Genomic DNA, 20,837 nt, shown 5'->3' with positions numbered 1-20,837 from the left:
GTGCCCCCGAAATGCTGCAGTGCACCACGCAGCTTCACCGTGGGGCGCCCAGAGCCTTTAGCAGCACTGGCGGGTGTGGGACCAACGTACCCAGAGCAGCTGACAGCACTACGGATGCCTTCAGCTCGCCACAAGCACAACCTGAGAGAAGACATGCACCTCCCGCCTTCCCCAAGCTGTGATTTTGGGAAGCAGCTGTATCCAGGCTGTCCGGATACACCCAGCGCAGCAACCACCTCGTGCCTGGGGATGCCTCAGCAGAGCGAAAGCCTCCTGCCCACAGCCCTGTGCCTCGAGCTGGAGGGTTTCAGCAAACAACACGCCTTTGCCCAGAGGTACCTCGAGCACTTCCGACAGCCAAGAAGACACTGAGAAGAGCAAGCTCTAACGAGGTTCCTCCGGTACCTCCCCAATCTCATCACATCGGCAGTGACAGCATCACCCTCCATCATGGTCTTTGCAGGAGGACTGAGAAGCCAGAGCTGCCTGGGCTGGTCCCGGCCAGGAAAATGGGGGGAAATGTGCTGTTTCGAGGTTTTTGCCTGCAAGCCCTGCCAGCTGTGCTCCCTGCTCACGCCACACCTTCTCCAGCTGCCACCAGCATCTCTGCAGAGGGGACATCTCCCCCAACCTCTGCCATCCCAAACAACTCGCCCTACGGAGCCGGACCTTCCTCCCAGCTCGGCACAGCTCCCGCTCCCCCCGTGAGCCACGGCTGGCCCTGCGGAGAAGCACGGTCCCATGCCACCGAAGCAATGCCGCCGGGGCCGGAGCCCCCCAGCACCGGGTACGGCCCGAGCCACAGCAGCCGAGGGGGAGCGGGGATGGGGAGAGCGAGGAAGAGCGCTGGGTCCTGGCCTGAGGCACGGGCTCGTATCAGACAAAGGCTGCGGTTACCTTTCCATAGTCAATGGCTACTCCATCAAACTCACTGGTGGGCAGAGATTTCCGCTGGACTTTGAGTCGCCGCAGGGACGGGAGACTAAACTTCAACCGCCTACCTTGACCTTGTTAAAAAGAAAAACACAGACAAAACACAAGAGACACAGATGTAACCTAGCTGCACGGGATGGCCGCAGCGAGGCAGGTCGGGGCGGTGGCGCGGGAGCGGGCTGCGAAGGATTTCGGGTGGTTTTGGGGGACATGCGTGGGCCTTCCTCCTGCGGCGCTCACTAATCCCACAGCAACGTGAGCTCAGGGCAGACCCTGAGCACGGCGGGGCTGCAGGAGACCCCGGCCACTGAGGATGCAAGACGGGAAAGGTGCGGAGCGTCTCTAAGCTGCTTAAAGCCACTTAGGGGATTTGGACCTGGAGGAAATCGAGCCTCTAAATCTCCTTGGTGGGACTCAGGAAAAAAAAAAAAAGAAAAAAGAAAAAAGAAAAAACACAAAAGCAACAAAAACAAAAACACAACGTGCAAAAAAGTCCTACAAGTTAACAAATAGGAAAAGTACTTCCAGCCATTTTGTCCAGTGCTGGACCAAAGTGTTGGGGTTGCCCCTGGGGACAAGAGCACTGCCTCGCTGGAGCCCAGGACCAAGGTGAGAGCAGCTGGGGCTGCAAGGAGCAGCAGAAGAGGGTGAGGAGGGGAAGGGGTGGATGCAGAGAGGGACCAGCTGCAGCCACAGCAGGACCCGATGTCCCTGGTAGTGATGCCCAGCACAAAATCACTCGTCCTCCTCTGTGGCTGCTCTGCAGAGCAGACCATGACCCTCAGGACCAAATTCATGTCCCAGACCAAAACCTTCCCTGGGCAAACCCTGTCAGCAGGGCCAGGAGCTGGGCAAGGCTTGGACCAGCTTGGCTTCACCCTACATTAAAAACAAAGCAGCCTAAATCACCATTAGATGAGCCTCTGGCTGACCTTCCCTGCGTCTCATCCCTCCACTAGCGGCAATACCTCTTGGCAGAGGGACGCGGGATGCAAAATAAGCTCCAGAAAGGCACCGTCCTCTGGGAGAAAGCAGCATAGTGTGGAGCTGATGGGTTTTGGCACAATTCACCTCCCCTCACTTAACCCCAAAGCACTGCCGAGCTGCTCGGTGCCAGAAAACCCACGCACAAGGGGCTGGTCCGAGCTGGCACCCGCCTCTCCCGACAAGGCTCCTTGGGGTGCGCAGGGAATCACTCGGTGCTGGCTCTGTTTGGGCACCTTCCGCAGCCAAACCCAGACCTCGGGGGATGTTCAACAGGACGGGAATGCGTCATATGTCGAGATGGACATATGAGAGCTAGGAGGCAACACCGGTGCTGGTATTTAGGACATCCGCAGCAGTTCATGCACGGAGGCTAACTGCTCTTGTCGCGATGCACCAGAAATATAAACCTATAAACCTCGCCACTTCACAGGCATAGCAGGATATACACACACCCACCGCATAGCTCTGCTCGTCCCCTCTGCGTATGCTTGGCCCGAGGATGCACAAAACCCAAAACCACACACAGCATCCCCACCGGGACCTGCAGCCACGCACGCAAACCCCTTCGTGGCACTGGGGCTGTGTCCGTGCACCGAGCGTGACTGCATTAAAAACACGTTACACTACACAAAGGGCAGCGTCAAGAGGCCCCGTCAGTCCTCAGTGCAGCCCCAGCCCTGGCTGTGGTCCCAATCCCACTGTGCCACCCCCAGTGCTGTGGGGGGCCAGACCCAGGCTGCTCCCACAGCTTTAGCCTGGTCCCCAAATGTCCTGACGCAAGCCTCCCTGTAGCGCCCCGCACCCCAGGTAGTGTTTATAGGAAGATCTATGTAAGATTGTTCACCTGTTTAAAACATAGGTGATTGGCACAGAGGACCCTATAGCAGGAGGGTATTTGGAAGCTCCACCTCTGCTTCCCATGGTCTGGTCCAACTTCGGTATCGTTTGGTACCCGCACCCCCTCTCCCTTTGCTCCAGCCTCCCCAAAAAATTGCTATCGGATTTTCCACTGCCCCCCAAAAGCCCTGCAAAGCCCTGGGATGAGCCTGGGACTGTGGGAAACAGCCCAAAGCTGGAGCAAGTTCAGGGCCATCCCAATGCATCCCTCGTGCGGTGACATCCCCGTGGCACAGCCCTGCTGTTGGTGACACCAAATATCCCCCAGCTGTCCCAAAACATCCGCACGTGGCTCCTGTCCCACGCCAGCGCCCTCTGTCCCGACCAACGCAGTGCTGCCTGCCCGCAGCAGGGACCCGAGGGGCTGCCACAAACCCCTCCCAGCATGAAACATTGAAGGGCTGGCAGCAAAGCAGGCGAGATGCCCTCTCCTTAAATCTGCACCCTCCTGTGCCCGGGGTCCATCCCCACCCTGTCCCAAGGTCCCCAGCTGGATCAGGAGGTGCACAGCACACGGCGTGCCTGGGGGTGCACACAAAGGGCCAAAAAAGCCCTTTATCCACCCATTTTCTTTTCAAGTGGCTCAATTCCCCAACCCGTTGGAGCTGCGGCTTTGCAGAAACGCAGCCCCCGGAGGATGCAGCCCTGCCTCTCCCCCCGGTGTCCCCAGTGTCCCCAGTGCCACCCACCTGAGCGCCAGCTCTGCGACAGCCGCTGGTGCAGGCTCCGGCCGGCGCTCTTGGCGATGAGCTGCGCCAGGTCCTCGAAGTTGAGGATGAACATGATGACCACACCGTCCTCGTTCTTCACCGGCACCACGTCCACCAGGCACCGAAAACACGAGGCTGAGCGGAGAGATGGAGAGGTCAGGGGGGGACACGGGGGGCTCTTCCCCGGCCCCCCCCCCACGCCATAAAATGTTTTTAGCGAACCGTATTTTTTAAGGGATGCAATTTCCGAGGCGGATTTGGAGGGCCCTGCCACATCCCAGCTCCTGCAGACCGCATCCTGCCTTTATTTTTTATTCTTTTTTTTTTTTTGTCCCAGACAGTCATTTATATTAATGTACTTTAGACTAGCAATTACGGTGTGGGTAATTAAGAACTCCGAAAATTTCCAGGTAGCAGTTCAACCTCATTAAGTGTGCTGCTTGCAATCAAGCCGCCGCTAATTGCCCTGCAGTCACCAACCAGTTTGGGGGGGACTCGTTTCGGCCTTCTCCCATCCCAGGTCCAGGCTGTGGGCGAGGGCAGCACCCTGGGGAAACTGAGGCATGGGGGGGGACGTAGGGGTGGGCGCAGTGACCTGGGAGCAGGGGGGCTGTAGGGAAGACCCCAGTGTGGTCACGGAGCATGGGGCCACGCAGATTTACCCGCTGGATGCACGACGACCCCATGGTCCTGCTTGAGCTGCGGGCAGGTGCCAGCCTGCAGCAGGGGATCCCCAAATTCCCTGCAGCCCTTTCCCCAATGGGGGGACGCAGAGGGCTTCCCACCACCCTTCATTCCCACGATAATCCTAAAAAACCAATTCCCAAGGGTGCAATCAGCGCGGAGCCCTTCCTTGAGCCGCCTCCTGTTGCTTTGGCACCGACCACATCCCTGCTGCTGAAATCCCCCCGAAAATCCCCCCAAGCCTCCTAGAAGCGACAGGGCAGCGGGGTAGCACTGCAGAGGTACCTGCTGGGTGACAGGACAACCCCCTCATCACTTTGGGGCAATTTGGGCCATTGCAACAAGCACCAGCCCCTGCAAAACCACCCAAACCTTCCCTCCGTCCCTGGCCACGGTGATTAAAGGGGCTGGCGCCCTGCGAGCGGGGGATTAGCGGGGCCGGCAGTGCGGGGATGCGCGGCCACGCTCGGGGCCCGTCGGCCTTTCTGCGTGTAATTTTAAAGAGCTCAGGGCCTCCCGTAATCAGGAGCAGATGGCCGGCATCGGGCAACTTCCAAATCTGCCCTGACGTCAGTGGCGCACACACACACACATGCACAAGAAGGGGAAAGAAATGGATAGGGTGAAATCCGTTTAAAGGGCCCGGCCGCCGGGATTATTCCTTTCCTTTCTTGATTTCATCGTTGTTCACCACACGGAGGGGAAATCCACTTAAAAGCAGGAGGTGGGGAGGAGGCGGTCGGGGAGGGGGGGATTTTCAGCAGATAAAGTCATTTGGAAGGGACGCACGGGCACGCTGCGCCGACCCGCGTGCCGTGATACTGGGCATGGAGAGAAATGAACCCTTTTTTCCACCTTTTGTAGGTATTTCTGTAGGGTCTGAGAGGCGAGCGGCTGTCCTTAGGTGGTGGCACGGGCACGGAGGACGCGGTGCCAGCCCTGGGATGCTGCAGCTCTGCTGGCACATGTGTGTGAGTGGTAGGGTTGGCTGCGGGATGCTTTCTCCTCTGCTATAAAATTTTGTTATTATTATTATTATTGTTATTATTATTGTTATTATTATTGTTATTATTATTGTTGTTATTATTATTATTATTATTATTATTATTATTATTATTATTATACCCCTGCAGGTTATTTTGAAGCATCCCCAACTTCCAAAGGACCAGAGAGCTGGCAGGTTGGCGTGGCAGCCGTCAGCTCTGTGCTTTCCCATGCAAGGGCATCCCGATCCAGATGGCCTGATCCTGGCTCACGTGCTCTGCCCTGCTGCACGCTTCCCTTTCACGGCTTCATTTTTTTTTTCCTTCCTAAGCGCCTCTGCGGTGCTGGGAGCCTCTGAGCCACCGCACACCTTGTGGGCGCCGGATCCTAGCAGGGCCTGCATGCACCCGAAGGGTTAATCCCAGGCTGATGTCAAACAGCTGAAAATTGGGGACGTGAGGAGCAGCTGGGGCTCGGGTTGGGGCTGGGAAGCAGCTGGCACCTGCTGTGATCCCACAAATCCGACTGCTGCTCCGATACCCCCCTCTGGTCCCCGGGGAATTGCCCCGGCTGGGGCAGGATCCCTCCTGCGTGCAGGGAGCTCGGTGCCTGTCTTGGACCCGTGCATTAGATGGGAGGACATCGGGGATGGAGAGGATGGCTCAGCACCTTCCCTCGAGACGCAGCCAAATCCTCAAAGATTTGGGGTTTGGGGCAGTGGGGTGTGGGGTACCCAGGCACCCCGGGGCTGCTGCGGTGCCCGGTGCGGGTGGGCTGAGCCCCCAGCCCTGCGCTGCCGTCCTTGTTCCTCGATCGCCTGTCCCCATCCATCTGCCCGTCTCTTCCCTTCAGCTGTTCAGCTAATCTGTCTCCATCCGTCTAATTTTATCTAGCCGCCAAATGATCTCCTGGAGGAGTCCTGGGGGCATTCGCAACCTCTCTGTGCTTCGCCCCCGCCCGTGGGGCTGCCCACAAAAAGGGGTGGAGGGGGGGGGACGCGGCACGGGAACGGGACCGAGTGGCTCCCGGTGGGCTGGGGCAGGGAGTGGTGGCCTTGGGGACTCTGCTGGAATTTCTTTTCCCTTCCCCAGCGCAGGCTTTTGGCATCTTCCCTCCTGCCTGGCAGCTGAGCGGTCCCTGGGGTGTCAGCGAGGGCTCTCCTGGAAAATGGGGGGTGAACCAGCACCGGGGGGTTTCCCTGCACTGGTCTTGGTGTTGGCAATGAGGGTGCTGCTTTGGGGAGTCCCACACTCATCCTCCAAGATTTGATGGGTCTGCACAGGCTGGAAAACAGCTCGTTCCCGAAACCCCGGGCTGGGTTCATCCTCCCGTCACCCAGCATCTCCCCAGAGCCGAGGGGTCGGAGGCTTTGTGCTTTCTGACCCATCTCGTCTCCTGACCTTGATGAAAGCGAGCACTTAATAACATTAAAAATGTCATCGTGGGGCCCCTCCCTCCCCGGCCCTCTTATCCTCTGCAGCCACGAGCGGTGACTGTTTGCCCGTATCATCGGCATTAAACTAATCAACGGGACACGGGGGTTTCCGGGAGCTGGACACAAAACTGTATTGTTATGAATATTAAAAAAGCAAGCTATTAATCTGCCCTGGGAGCTCTTACCCAGTCCTTCCCTCCCCCGGCCGGCAGATTTAATCTGCAGGGTCTCATGGCAGAGTGGCTAAATCTATAGTGGCATTATATAACGGAGAGGAGGAAAAAGGGTGGGAAGGGCACGGAGGGGACGGGGCCGTCTTGCGCCCCCAAGACATGCACAGGGCTGAGCCTTGCTCCCGTCTGGGGAGAAATCAGCACTAGGGCCCTGGTGGAAACTTCAAAGAGCTGTGCAGATTGCTTCGAGACCCTAAATCAAGCCATCGAGGCGGGGTGGAAAATGCTGGGAGGCTGAGCACTTGGGAAGTGGGTGTCCCATAGGGTCTGGCTGCTAAAGGGGTGGCTATGGGTGTCCCCCTGGCCCCATGTGCACCAGGAGGATGGTGCTGGGGATGCCTGTTCCTACCCTATTGAAACTGGCTGTGACATGGGACCAGCAAAAATACTGCATGGGGCAAGCCCCTACAACCCAAACGACCTCATTAAGGGAGGTGGGACGATGCAGCACACCGGGGATTTCTGCTCATGGGCTGGGGACGACAGGAGGGGAAGGAGCAGGAGCACGGAGCAGCTGGGGGCACCGGGGAGCTGCCAGCACGAGGTGGCCGTGAGGATCCCACCCAGCCTGGTGGGGCGTTTTGGGGTGCGGGTGGCCCTTCCCTCACTAAATCCCCGCTGGCCACAGGAATTAGTCCAGCTTAGCACGGGGCTGTGCAGCCAAAGCTGCAGCGCCGACATCTCCCGGGGCTGTCCGGGCACCCCGAGGGCTCCGTCCTGGTGCCACACGGTGCCACCTCCCACCGGGGACACAGCAGTCGGTGAGGGTTGGGGGGGATTAGGGATTAGAGAATCGGTGCCAGGGCAGGGGTGTCAGGAAAACCCTCCATGGAAAGCACCCCTGGGGTGCTGGGGATGCTCTGGGCCTGTCTCTCCATTCCTGGGATGTCTGGTCCAGTCGTACAGCCCCCAGGGAGCTGCAGAGGGTGGAGATGTGTCCCTTCCAGCCCCGTCCCCTGATCATGCTGTCCCCAGGGCAGAGCTGGAGGCGCAGCATGGCTGTGCCAAGGAGGACGGCCGCGGCCCTGCAGTGCCAGACCCCCGGCAGCGGAGTGTTTGTCATTGCGAGCCGGGGATGTTTACAAGTCCCCATCTGGAGTCAGGCGGCGGTGGCTGTCCCCTTCCCGAGGTCAGGGCTCAGCTCTGCCAAGCCTGACCCTTAAAGAAACACGGGGCGAGCTGCCCTGGCTCGGCGCAAAAGCCGCAAGTTTTTGGAAAAGCCGACGGATCGAGCTGGGGTTGGGCTCTGTCAGCCCGCCGTGCCTCCCTGCTGTCCCCTGCCACCCACGAGGTCCCCGGGGTCCTGCCTGCTCCTCACCACGGGCAGCACGCTGCACGTTGCCATCTGTATGGTTGTGAGGAGTAAATGTGGCCGGATCCGTCCCCGTCTGCCTTTCTCGTGGGCTTCTGGCAGCAGCTGATGGAGAGAAGCCTGTGGCTGTGCTGCAAACGTGCCCCAAATGGGGAAGGAGGGGACACGGTGCCAGAGGGGACACCCCGCAGCCACCAGCCCCATGGGGAGCTGTGGGGGACATCGATGGCTCTGCGACCTCCTGAGCCCTTGGGGAAATCCCAGCCCACGGCACGGCGCGAGGCATCTGCGGGGCTCACCCCTGCCCCTAACCTTTGGGGGGACAAAACCCAGGCTCTGGACACTGTCCCCAGGGGGTGACAGGGATGGGGACAGAGGGGCTGCCGGCAGGTGGCTGTCCCTCCAGCTGTCTCGTCCGCACGTCTCCCCTTGCTGTCTCGCAGCCATCACATCCACGCAGATTTAGAGCCCAGCGCTCGGTGCCAGCTGCCGCCGCGCTGCCTGTGCCAGCGCCACCGTGCCCAGCACCTGCGGCCACCGGCACCGCTCGGGGGGTTGCTCTGGGGGCTCTCACCGGCCACCTTTGGGGGACCCCAGCCCCTCATTGATGTGGGGCTGATCTCGGCCTCGGGCAGGTCCAGCCCAGCAGCTTCTTGCAAGGAAATCTCCTTTTATAATCAGCTGCACGCTAACGCCAGCATGGGTGTGATGTCCCCAGGGACGTGCTGGCCCCAAAGCATCAACCCCCATGGGAACCTTCCTGGACGTGGGCGCAGCCACCTGCCCTGACACCCATGGGTGCCCCGGGCACCCTGTCCCCCCTCATCCCCTCTGTTCATCCCCCCGTAACCTTGCTGGGGGGCTCGGGCAGGCAGGTTTTGGGGGGAGAACATCAGCTCCGGCAAACCACAAAAGCCAGGAAAGAACCAGGCGAGCTGCAGAGCCGGGAGTACCGCAGTAATAAACAGCAGGTCGAGCCTGGAGATTGGAGCCGCCGCGATGAAAAGGAGGACGGGCGGGTTCGGAGCCTCCGCGGTCTAATTAAGCAGCAGCTCCCCGTAATGCGAGGGCCTTTTCTTCGCCGATAAGGCCCATTTATAATGGGCTGAGCGATCGCAGGCTGAGTGCTGGGGGGAGACAATTGGCGAGCGTGTTGCTGGTGGGGCTGGGGTTTAAAAATAGCCACGAAGGGCTTTCTTCTAGGCTTTGTTGTGTGTGTGCGTGTTTTTTTTTTTTTTTTTACCCCTTTTTTTTTTCTTTTTTTTAATAAAAAAGAGAAGAAAGCAGCTCGGAGCGTTTCCGTGGCCTGGAGGTAGAGCAGGGCTCTGCGGAGAGTGGCGAGCATCCCACGAGCTGTCGGGAGCTCTTCAAGCAGGGGAGGACGGGGCTGGATCCTGCTGCCAGCGGGGACCGAGCGGTCCCTGGGGCACCAAGATCCCAAACGGCCCTTGGGAAGCCGCCACCTCCAGCTCCCTGTGACCGCGGGGGCCAGGATTGCCCCCAGTTTTTCGGCACTGGGCTCTGGGGGCTGCTTCCTCTCCCTGCTCATCCTGTGCCACCGTCCCCATCCCGGGGAGGGGACGCGGAGCCGCTCGCCCTGTCCTTGCCACGGCCACACGCTGCAGGGAGCAGGGGGACGGCGTGTGCCCGCTCCTCCTCGTGCCTTCCCAGCCACGCTGGGCTCCGGCCAGACCCCTTCAACCCATGGTGGCTCGGGGGGGGGGACACACAGCCCCACCTGGATGCCAGCCCAGGAGATAGGGGCTGGGAGGGAGGCCAGGACACCCGGGTCCCTGCCCAGGAGATAGGGTGCGGGCCGGGAGCCAAGGCTCCTGCCTCCATGTTCCCTTCCCGGTTGTTTCTCCTCCATCCCGGCACGCTCGGAGCTGACAGCAGCGAGGTGCAGCCCCTTTCTCAAGCCCAGCCCCCAGCAATATAATCTGAAGCGATGGGAAGGCGCCGCAGGTTGAAAAAAAAAAAAGGAAATACTTAATGTTTTCTACCTCTAGCGAGCGCCTGATCTCCTGAATTCCCCCCACTTCTGCCAGTCCCGGCCAACGCCGCTTGGCAGCATCGAGCACTAAATATTTATTTAACTTCCTGCAGTATTAGAACTAATCACTAGTATTTTCCATCAAAGCTTCATTTTCATCTTAGTGTAATTCCATCTGTGCGCACGCAGCCACATCCTGCTGGCCGGAGGGGCGGCTCCGATGCCGTACCAGCCGGCTTTGGGGTGAGGGGTGGCAGAATCACCCCACATGGGGCTGCAGTCCCACCCCATCTCCTCTGTGGGCACCCCATGGGATCCTCGTTCATGCCATAGGGATGCTGCGAGTGGTCCCATGGCTCTGAGCTGTCACCGAGGGCTTGCAAATCCCATTCCCAAATATTCCGGCAGCTCCTTTCTGTTGCTCGAGGTGCCGCCACCACCACAGCCCAAATTCTGGCCGAGCTGGGTCCATCCAGCTGGGACCCGCCATGGGGTCACCCTGCTCCCACCTCCTGTGGCAAAGCCCTGGTCCCGGGTGCAATCCCAAAGCCCCGGTGCCATCAGACTCCCTTTGCCACCCAGCCCCAGCTTCAAAGAGCTGAAAGAAGACGAGAAGCTGGGGGTGCCCCATCCCTGCAGGTGCCCAAGGCCAAGCTGGACGGTGCTTTGGGCAACCAAAAGGCTGGTGGGAAGGGTCCCTGCCCATGGCAGGGGGTAGAATAGGACAAGCTTTAGGGTCCCTCCCACCCCACCCTATGCTGTGCTTCATCTCAAGCCCAGACGGGTGACACCACCACGACCACGGTCCCCACCTAGGGACACCGGTTCGCCCCGCGCGTGCCGAAAGCATCTCTTACTGTCTTTGCGGTAGTAGAGGATCTCCAGCTTGCACTCCTCGGAGCCGAGCAGCGCCTGCGTGAGCTGCGCGATGGAGCTCTTGGTGGTGTCGGGGCCAGTGAGGAAGTCGCAGGTGCAGGGCCGCTGCATCACCTCCACCCGCGAGTAGCCGAACATCTCGCAGAAGCCGTCGTTGCAGTAGATGATGGCGCAGTTCTCCATCTGGGCGTTGGCGATGAGGAACTTGCGGTCTGCGGGGACGCAGCAGAGCGCGGGGCTTAGGGGGACGTGGGGACACGCGGGGGGACCTGGCTGGATGGGGGGTGCTGGGGCTTTTTGGTGCCACCCGCTGTAGGGCACCCTGGGCTTGTGCAGGGCTGGGCTCCCCAGTGCCACCAGTGAGAGGTGCTTAGGACGATTGCTGGCACCAGCCCACAGCACTCTGGGTGCTGCCCTGCTCTTCAGAGAGAGAAAATCCCCCTAATTTCCTCCAAATTGGTGGCTGTGGGGACCCCCGAACAAGGGTCCCTGCTAAAATGCCACCGCAGTGCCCTGAGCCACCTCTCCCTGCTAACGCACGAGGACTCGCTGCTGTCTAAAACATGGGCAATCTGTCCCCAGCAGCCATGGGGAAGGGCAGCAGAGCCTCTCTCAGCCCAGGAGCTCATCGGGGACCCGAGATATCTCAGACACTTCCCACCCTTGCTCAGATTTGACTCAAGTCAGGCAAGAGGTAAGAGGAGGCGTGAGCTCGGCTTCTGCGGGAAGCCAGGCTGAAACCTGCCGCACTAATGATCCTCCGAATGTTTTATGGGATAATTGTGCCTTCGGGCTGGAGCTGAAACGCAGACCCCGCTGCGCTGCGTGGCCCACGTGCTCGAGAAGGCCGGGGCTCAGGTGGAGGAAGGGGGAAACTGAGGCAGGGAGCGGCACATCCGCATCGCTGGGCTGGGGCCAAGCTGGTGTCACGCTGTGCAGCACTCACAGTGCTGCCGAGCCTGGGGTGTCCAGCCTGGATGGAGCCCCTTCACCCCTTTTTCTGGGGGAGACCCAGCCTCAAGCTTTGATTTTTCATTTTTTGTTTTTGTTTTTTTTTTGCTTTTCCACAAGATCGGGGGGTGCTGGGCACCAGGAGAGGCTTTGCTGGGCTGTGGCAGCGGGGTCTATGTGCACTGATGGAAAAGGCTGCGTCCCCCCCCTGCGGCACTCCCCCAGCCTTTGGCATCCTCCCGGGCTGGAGCCGGAGGCAGGTCAGAGCAGAGGGTCCCTTTGGAGGCTGCCTCCCGGCCCAGACCCCAATTAATCTCCCGGATTACCCAGGAATGGCATCTGCAGCGTGCGCGCGCTCCAGAGCCCCGCTGCTCTCCCGAGCCGAGCGCCGGCTTCACTCCAACGCGGAGAAACCTCGGCACGGCTGCGGCACTGGGACCTGGCGGGGTGGGGGCCCCCCCCGGCACATCGGGGCTCCCCTTAATGTCACCTCCGGAGTCCCTGGGGGAGCGGGGATGCCGGCTCCGTGGTCTCCTGCGTCAGCCCTCGGTGGCCCCTCGTGGGGGGCTCCCACCCTCGGGGTTTTCACCGCAAAGAGTGCAAAACCCACATCCAGGCGTTCCTAAGTTGCCTCCCCTGCCCCATCCCGCTCTGCCCTAATCGCTCTGGCAGCACAGGGAAGGGATCCCCCCAAACCCTGCGCACCACCCGCGATAAACATCTCCCATGCAGTGCCAGCCCCGTGGGCCGGATTGGGGCCGTGCTGGCGCAGGACAGAATTGATGGCGCTGGCAGCGCGCCGCACCGAGCACAGGGATATGCCCAAGGCCGGCGTGGGGACAAGCTGGGGAGCCAGCTCTCCTTGAGGGTGTTTTTGCCCCAAAATTTGCTTTCTGCCCTGCTCACACCTGCAGGTTTGCCCTTGCCCTTGTGCTCGGCTGGGAGGGTGCGCCGGGCTCTCCAGCTCTGGGTGCTGCAGCACCCATGAGGGCTGCGGGGCAGGGTGAGGGCACCCACAAACAAAGGAGGGTGAAGTGCCCCAGGGGGGGCTCATTTCGGTCTCCCCCAACACCTGTTACACTCTGAGCTGCCCCAGGGGAATATTTTGGAGTGTGGCTGGCAGCGCGCAGGCAGGGAGCCCGCGGGGCCGAGGGGGCCTGGCTGCCTCCCCGCTGGCACGCCTCGCCGCCTGCCCCCGCTGCCCCCCAGCCGCCGCGTCCCAGCGGGGGCTGATAGGATCCAGGGACAGTTTTTCTCGCTTCCCGTCCCCGGGGTCACGTCACTCACTGCCACAGCAGATCCTGCAGGGACGGTCGCCCAGCCGGAAAACTCCGGCACCAGGGACAAAGCGCAGGGAGATGGGGTGCTGACGGAGGGGGTGCACGGCCCCAGCACCCCACCGCAGAGACCCAAATATAACTTGGGGGGGGGGGGGAATCCCGCTCCCCTCCCCTTGTCCCCAGCCCCATAGGGACAAAGCGGCCCCATCGGGGTGCCTGGACATGGTGAGCGCAGCCCCCCGCTGCCTCCCCCCCCCGGCCGTGGCCCCCGACCGACGGCGTGCAAACCCCCGAGCTCCCCGAGGCGCCCGAACTCTTTGCTATATTTGACACGAAAAGCAGCCCAAAAAAATTCATATAAAGGGATTACTCGGAGCAACAGCAAATGGCAACATTTCACCAGGGACGGCTGCCTCGGAGCAGCGCGGAGTTGAAGGCAAACAAGCAGCGAGCCCGTCTGTGCCGCCGGACACCCGGCTGCCGGCCGGGCCCCCTCCCCGCCACCCCCGGGACCCCCTCCCAGCCCGGGGGGGGGCGCGGGGGTCCCCGGTGTCCCCCTCCCCCGGCACCGCTCGTCCCCTGGTGTCGCCCTGTCTATAAATACCCGCGGGGACAGTGCCTGGTTGTCGCCCACCCCTCCGCCCCCCCCTCCCCGGGGGGGTCACGGAGGAGCCTTTATTTCCCCGGGGGACACCCTGCCGGTGGCCTCCCTCCTGTCCCCCCCTCTGCTCCTCGCCGCGCCCCGAAGTTTGGGGGCCGCGGGGGGGGGGGGGACGGGGACCGGTACCGGTACCGGGAGCGGGGAGCGGGGCGGGGTGGAGGGTTTGGGGGGGTTACGGTACTCACTTTGCCCTTCAAATTTGCGGATGATGGTGTCCAGGTAGGTGTTTTGGGGGGCCACATGGCCCCTGCGCACCGGCATCTCCCCGCCGCCCGGTGCGCCCTGGGCGCAGCGCAACTTCCCACGGGGGCGGCGGGGAGCTCGGCCCGGCCCGGAGCGGCTCGGTTGGGCACGGCACGGCACGGCACGGCACGGCACGGCCCCGCTCCGCCTCACCCCAGGGCTGGCCGAGCTCTGGAGCCGAGCCGGCCCGGGGCTCCCGTGCTCCCGGCGGCCGGAAGGGGGAACCCCACCGCCCGCCCTGCCGCGCCCGGCCCCGGGCGGGGGCGGCCGGGGAGGATGAGGATGGAGGGGAGGAGGAGGAGGAGGAGGAGGAGGAGGAGGAGGAGGGGGGTGGGAGGTGGAGGGGGTGGATGTGTGTGTGTGTGTGTGTGTGTGTGGAGGAAGGGGGGAGGCTCCGCTGGAAAGGGGGAGAAAAGAAAAGAATAAAATTCGAAGAGTAGAAATCCCCAAAGTGCTTAGTCACCGCTGTCCCGGCCCGCCGGGAGGTTCCCGGGTGGCTGTCGACAGCACCAGAGGGAAGGTGGGGAGCTGCCCCCCCCCCCCGGCCCCCCCTGGTCCCCCCACGGTGCCCCCCGGTGCCCCCCGGTGCCCCCGGCACAGCGCTTGCCGGCGGCGGCCCCGCAGCCCCGGTGGGCTCCGGGATGGAGTGCTGGGGTGGGGGGAGCGGGGGGGTGCTGGGGTGCTGGAGGTGGGGTCCTCGGGGTGCTGGGGTGCAGGAGGAGGGTCCCTGGGGTGCTGGAGGGGGTGGAAGTGGGGTCTTTGGGGTGCTGGAGGGTGTTGGATGTGAGGTCCTTGGGGTGCTGGAAGTGGGGTGCTGGGGGTGCTGGGGGTGCTGGAGGTGGGGTCCTTGGAGGGGTGCAGGGTGCTGGGTGCCAAATCCTCGGGGTGCTGGGGCAGGGGGATGCTGGGGGGTGCTGGAGGTGAGGTCCTTGGGGTGCTGGGAAAGGGATGGTGGGGATGGAGTCCTTGGGGTGATGGGACAGGGGGGGCCTGGAGGGTGCTGGACGTGGGGTTCTTGGGGTGCTGAGGCAGGGGGGCGCTGGGTGATTGGGGTGTTGGAATAGGGTGTGCTGGAGGCGGGGGGGTTGGTGGGAGTGTGGGTGCTGGGTGCTGGGGGTGCTGAGGCACGGGACTGGTGGAGGAGGAGGTGCTGGGGGGGGCTGGGGGCTGGGGAGGGTGCAGGAGGCTGGTGATGGGGTGCAGGGGGCGGCGGGGGGGGGTGATGGTGGGTGCTGGAGTGCTGGGGGTGGTGGAGGAGGGGATGCAGGGGGTGGAGGGGGGGGCGCAGGGGCAGAGGAGGAGTTGTAGGGCTGCAAGGGTGCGGGGGCAGAGCCGGGGGGGGGCGAGAAGTGTGGGGTGCAAGGGGGGGGGCTTTGGGGTGCCCGAAAAAAGGGGAGAGGGAGCTGGAGAGCTGGGGGGGGGGGGGGAGTGGTGGGACGTGGGGTGCAGGGCGGCAGGGGGATGGAGGCAAGGCTGGGGGTGCAGGGAAGGTGTCGGGGGGTTCCCGAGGGATCCCAGGAGGGGGGGTCCGGGGGGTTCCTGGGGCGGGCGGGGCCCCGCGCCCGGCGCTGTCCACCCGCGCGGTGCTGAAGGGCCGGGCTCGGGGGGGGGCTCGGCACTGGGGAGGCACCTTTGGGGCCTGGGGGGCACGGGGGACACGGGGACTCCATGGGACGTGGAGGGTCCAAGGGGGGCGAGGGGCTTTGGGGTCACGCTTGGGCTCCAGGCTATCCGGCCCCATGGGGCTGGGGGACCGGGGGGGGCGACAAGGTGGGCTGGGGGGCTCAGGCTGCCCTGGCAGAGGAGATGCTCGGACAGAGCCCCAGGCTCAGCACCAATCCTGCCACCTCTCCGTGCCTCCAAGGGGTCCTTGCCCCTTTTCTCCCAGCCCACCACGGCTCAGGGCAGCGCCCACTGAGGGGCTCTCTGTTGTGAGTTCGCCACGCACAATTTTTCAGGCATGAAATTGGACTAAGAGGATTATGGGCCATTAGCATCAGCAGGAGTGTTTTGCTGGGGTTTTCAATTAATATTCCAGCGCACCTCAGGAATACTTATGGGGACCTGGCCCTGCCCGGGGGGCACCCGACCCGCAGCGGCACCCACCGGGGCTGCCTCCTGCCCCCGGGGCTGGCACCAAGAGTGGGTGGGCAAAGGCAGGTGCTCCCAGAGCCCATTTCAGAGCCCTGCCGCTGCTTTTATCTCCGCCTGTCAGAGAAGTCAGCCTTCCCCCAGCAGAGAAAAACTTATTCCATTGTTGAAGAGGGTGAAAAACCCATTATCTTCCCCCCCATCCACTCCGCACGCTGCCTCTACCGTGATTTACTGCGAGTCGCGGAGGATATTTTGCTCTATATTACACAGATGCAGCTTAATAGCATGGGGGAGGGAGAGGGACACAGAGTCCAGGCTCCTGCCTTCTCTGTTTTCTTGTTGATATACTGGGTGACTCGAGGGAGACAGCTCTGTGCCGCAATTTCCTCGCCAGAAAATAGGGACGTCGGTCACTCCGCCTTACGAAACCGCCGCGAGATTCCTGGATGTCCAGCTCCGCGGGGAAAAGAAAACTATTATTATTATGGCTAATATGATGATAATTATGATTATTAATCACCAGGCAGTCAGGATTTAAGGTTGGCCTCCTGCCCTCCTCTCATCCCATAAATCAGCCCGGGCTGTTCGTGGGCACGGCACGTGGCTGCGGATGTGCCCGGTGCTGCGGGCGCGTGACGGCTCCCAGCCCTCGCCGGAGCTGATCGGGTCCCCAGAGGGGAGCGTGGGGTCACTGGGGGGGGGGCTCTGGGCATGGGGCAGGGCACAGGACCAGCCCCTCTGGCCCCACTGTGAAGCTGGGGTCTGTGGGGCGAGCCCAGGAAGCCTTGTCCCCCTCCGGCCATGGCAGTGGGGCAGCTTCAGTCTCCTTTTCTCTGGACTGAGCTTCAGGGGCCTCCCAGTGCCCCTGTGGCTCTCCCAATGCCCCCATGGCCTATCCCAGTGCCCCATGGCTCTTCCAATTCCCCTACAGCTCTTCCAGCGCCCCCATAGCTCTTCCAGTGCCCCCATGGCCTCTCCCAGTGCCCCCATGGCTCTCCCAATCTCCACGTGGCTCTTCCAGTGCAGCCATAGCTCTCCCAGTGTTCCCATAGCTCTCCCAGTGCCCCATGGCTCTCCCAGTGCCCCCAGAACATCCCAGCAGAGCTGGCTGATCCGTGAGGCTGTGTCTGTGCCCTCCTGAGGAGTGCCCTGTGCCCAGACTCCTTTCAATTCCCTTGGCTTCTCCGGGACTTAAGCATATGCTTGCAGTTAATCCCGTGCTTACAGCCTATCCCAAATAGGAAGAATTGGGGTCTCCGGGCAAATTCTCCTGCTGTTCAAGGCAGCTGAAGGGCTCCCTCTAATTCAGCGAGCAGTAATCCCCTCCCTGCCCTGCTCCCCTCCTCCTCCTCCTCCCTTGCTCAGTTCTTTCCTCCCCCTCAGGGAGCGTTTTGGAGGTTTTGCTCCTTTCCCCTTCGTTCCTTCCTTCCCACAGCCCAGGCAATCAATGGGAAAGCACCCGATTTCCAGGGGAAAAAAAAAACGTGCCGGGTGCTCCCAGGGGTGCCCTCCCTTCCCGGCCCCTCCCCATCATTTCTCCACGAGCCATCTGTGCCTGCCGAGCTCGGGTTCAACCGGGGCATGTTTGGTTTTTGCCAGGCAGGTGGGGAACCAGGGGACTCCGTGGGATAAGGCCAGGAAGTAAAATATTTGCGCTGTGCAGGGAATTATAACCCACCCGCGGCCGTCAGACAAGGGCGGCTGTGTTGGAAGGGGGAAGTACGGCCGCGGAAGGGGCTGCGGATTTGGGGTGGTTGGGTGGGGACGAGGGGCTCGGCACCCACCCAGATCCCAAACCATCAGCCGCCGGCTGTTGCCTGCCGGGAGAAATGTTTGCCAGCCGCGAGCCGGCGTTCCTCCACCTTTCGGTAATCAGAGCTGGGCTGCAGGCACAGCGGGAGAGCGAGGCTGAGGACAGAGATATGGGACTTCCGCAGTCCCCAAAGCTGCTGGCGGCCACCGGGGCTGTCCCCAAACAGGCACAGGGGTCCCCCCTGCCTGGCACCCCTCGTGCCCTTGGTTTTTGGAAGAAGCTCTGGAGGGAGGAGATGGAGCCGGAGTCGTGGCCCCTGAGGACAGCTGGGGAAGGGGCATGGGTGGATTTGGGGTCATCCTCGACCTCCTCCACCTCACCCCTCCAAATCTTTTTTTTTTTTTTCCCAAGCTTTCACAGTGACACTGTTTGTTAGCTAAGTACAAAAAATAAACCACAAAACCAGTTGGATGTGCAGCCAAAATTAACCCTGTGCTCTCCCCAGTGCCATCCTGGGGGAGGCCAGAAACCCGGGAAGGTCTCAGTGACACTAAACTGAGTCCTGGGGGGTTATTTCCCAACAGGGGCCAAATCCCGTTCAGCAGAGGGATGAAAAAACAAGGGAGCTCAGCTCCAGGATGTGGCACATCCACGCTTCACAGATGGAGAAACTGAGGCACGGGGCAGGCTTGTGACTCCCTCACCATCTTTGGGGTTGGGAGGATGGATGGGGCAAGGGGTCAGCACCGCTCAGCCCCACGGAGGTGCCTCCAGGCGTGGGGTACCTGTGTGGGTGCCCGATGCTTTCCTGCATCTCTGGCTGCCTCCCTGGGCTCCTGGGGCCCACCTACTTGTGCCATCCCTGACCTGAGCCCACAGTGGCACTGCTGCTCCCCGGGAGGGAAGGGGACAGAAAGCAGCACCCCAGAATTAGGGGGAACACCCTCAGGGGCCACCCTGGGCGAAGCAAGTCCCTGCTCGATGGCTGACGGAGGGGGCATTAGGAGGGTGGGCATGCAGGGGTCAAGGATTTGGGGTCTGCCGACCCCATCTTAGCCCACCCCACCCGCAGGATGCCCTCCGTGCCATATCCCCCCCCCTTGATGACCCCTGCCCGGGGTTGGCCCCTGCTTCTGGCCCCTGGGTGCCGGGTGCTGCCAAGCCGCGGCTGCATTTTTCCAGGCGCTCCTTGTCCCCGGGGAAGGGGAATGCGAGGAACGCGGCCCCGCGCGCCCTGCCTGCTCCCGCCCGGCCACCTACCAGCTAAGAATAGACCCGGCTTGGCCGGGCCCCCGCCAGCCACTGGGGACGTGGGGTCCCCCCCGCCAGTCACCTTCCCCCAGCACAGTGAGTGAGGATAATGAGCATTAAAAAAAATAATAATAAAAAAAGAAAAATAGCTTTCGCTGTGCCCAAAGGGTCTCCAGGCTGGTGAAGGGAACCCAGCGTGGTTCTTGCTTTTGATGTGCGTGGTTTCGAAGCAAATCTGCTCTCTAGGAGCATTGTGTGCAGGCATCCCCAGCACAGCCCCCGCAGGCCTGGGGTGCTGCTTTCTGAGCTCCCCTTGGAGGGGCTCTGTGAATTGAAAGGGAATCTCCTCTTTCTCTGCTCTTTCTCTTTTCCTTTTTTTTTTTTTTTTTATTCCTTTTTCCTAGGGAGTAATTTTGCTAAGCCTCCTAATTTCAGCAGGAAGCGTGATGCAGAAGCCAGAAGGCAGCAAAATCTCTCCAGATGTTATCACAACAGGGGAGGTGAAGCATCCTCATTTTAAAGGTAACTTGTAAAACGCTGGTGATGGTTAGCAGAGCCCTGAGGGCACCAGAGGGTCTTAATTGCCCTGGAAAGCTTCACCTGTGCCCCCACCCACGGCTCAGCAGCTCCAGTTAAGCTCAGCTCAGGACCTTCATTTCATCTTGAGCTGGCCTGGAGGTAGCTGCGTGCCCTGTCCTGCTCCTGGTTGGAGCTCGGAGCTGTGCTGGAGGTAACCTCGTGTCCTGCATCATCCCTTGAAAGGGCTTTGGACCTGTGCTGGAGGTAACCTGGTGTCCTCCTGCACCTCCTGGATGGACCTTTGGCTTGTGTTGCCTCTCTGTCCCCGAGCAGGAGGCTGCAGCTCTGTGTTTCCATCACCCACCACTTAGTCGTGGCCTCTTCCAGGCCACCAGCAGCTCCCGTGTGGGCTCTGATGGGGAGTTAGAGCTGAGCATATGTTGCAGTCCCTGAGCGGAGTGCTCAGTGTGGCTCTCTCCTCTCCAGAAAGCAATCTTCCTGAAGCTGGCAAGACCTTGATGACCTTGGAGACCTCCGTTAATGGTGCAGAAAGCAGCCACGGGGCTAAAAATTACCAGCGGGGAGCTGAGCTCGATGGAGCACACCTGCAGCAGCCTGCCTTCTGGGGCTGAAAGCAAACTTGGCTTCCAACCCAGCTCTCACTTTGCAAGGTCTCTGCTCCACGGGCATTGCGTGGCTGGGAAGGAGGGGCAGGGATGGTGCTGCTGTGGGGTGCGAGCATTTGGGGCAGCTGCTCCCCCAGCCCTGGGATTGCAACGGGAAGACGCGCGACCGGCGGCTTCGCCTCCCCGTGGGCGTAGGAGATGGAAGCAAACAAACACAAACCCGAGCGTGGGCGGGCAGACACCTGCCTTCTGCTCCTCTCGGGTCTCTGTTTCCCCCTGTAAGACAGGACTGAGGATGGAGGCCATCGGGTGAGAGGGATGGCATGATCTGCCCTGCGTCCCCTCATTTCCCTTCCTGCTTGGGGCTGCAGCAGATCGCGGCTCTTTAAGGCTGCAATAATCCCTGGCCTGGGAT

The 20,837-nt window shown here is 61.6% G+C and overlaps 1 protein-coding gene across 2 annotated transcripts in view; it reads right to left on the bottom strand.

Moving 5' to 3' along the window:
* Positions 1–14,419, bottom strand: part of KCNH6 (potassium voltage-gated channel subfamily H member 6) — a 30,946-nt gene extending 16,527 nt beyond the window's left edge. Inside the window, exons 1-4 of one of the 2 annotated variants that reach the window (XM_084496171.1) lie at positions 14,122–14,419; positions 11,026–11,256; positions 3,507–3,662; positions 898–1,007 (exon numbers count right to left, since the gene is read on the bottom strand). In XM_084496171.1, coding sequence (XP_084352297.1) covers positions 898–1,007; positions 3,507–3,662; positions 11,026–11,256; positions 14,122–14,197 — 573 coding nt within the window. In that variant the 5' untranslated portion in view covers positions 14,198–14,419. The remainder of the gene's footprint in view (positions 1–897; positions 1,008–3,506; positions 3,663–11,025; positions 11,257–14,121) is intronic. The other variant, XM_084496172.1, reaches the window with a different exon arrangement.
* Positions 14,420–20,837: the final 6,418 nt, after the last annotated feature.

Source organism: Aythya ferina (genome assembly GCF_964211825.1).
Source record: "Aythya ferina genome assembly, chromosome: 23".
NCBI lineage: Eukaryota > Metazoa > Chordata > Aves > Anseriformes > Anatidae > Aythya > Aythya ferina.
This window is presented reverse-complemented; position numbering and strand designations above follow the sequence as displayed.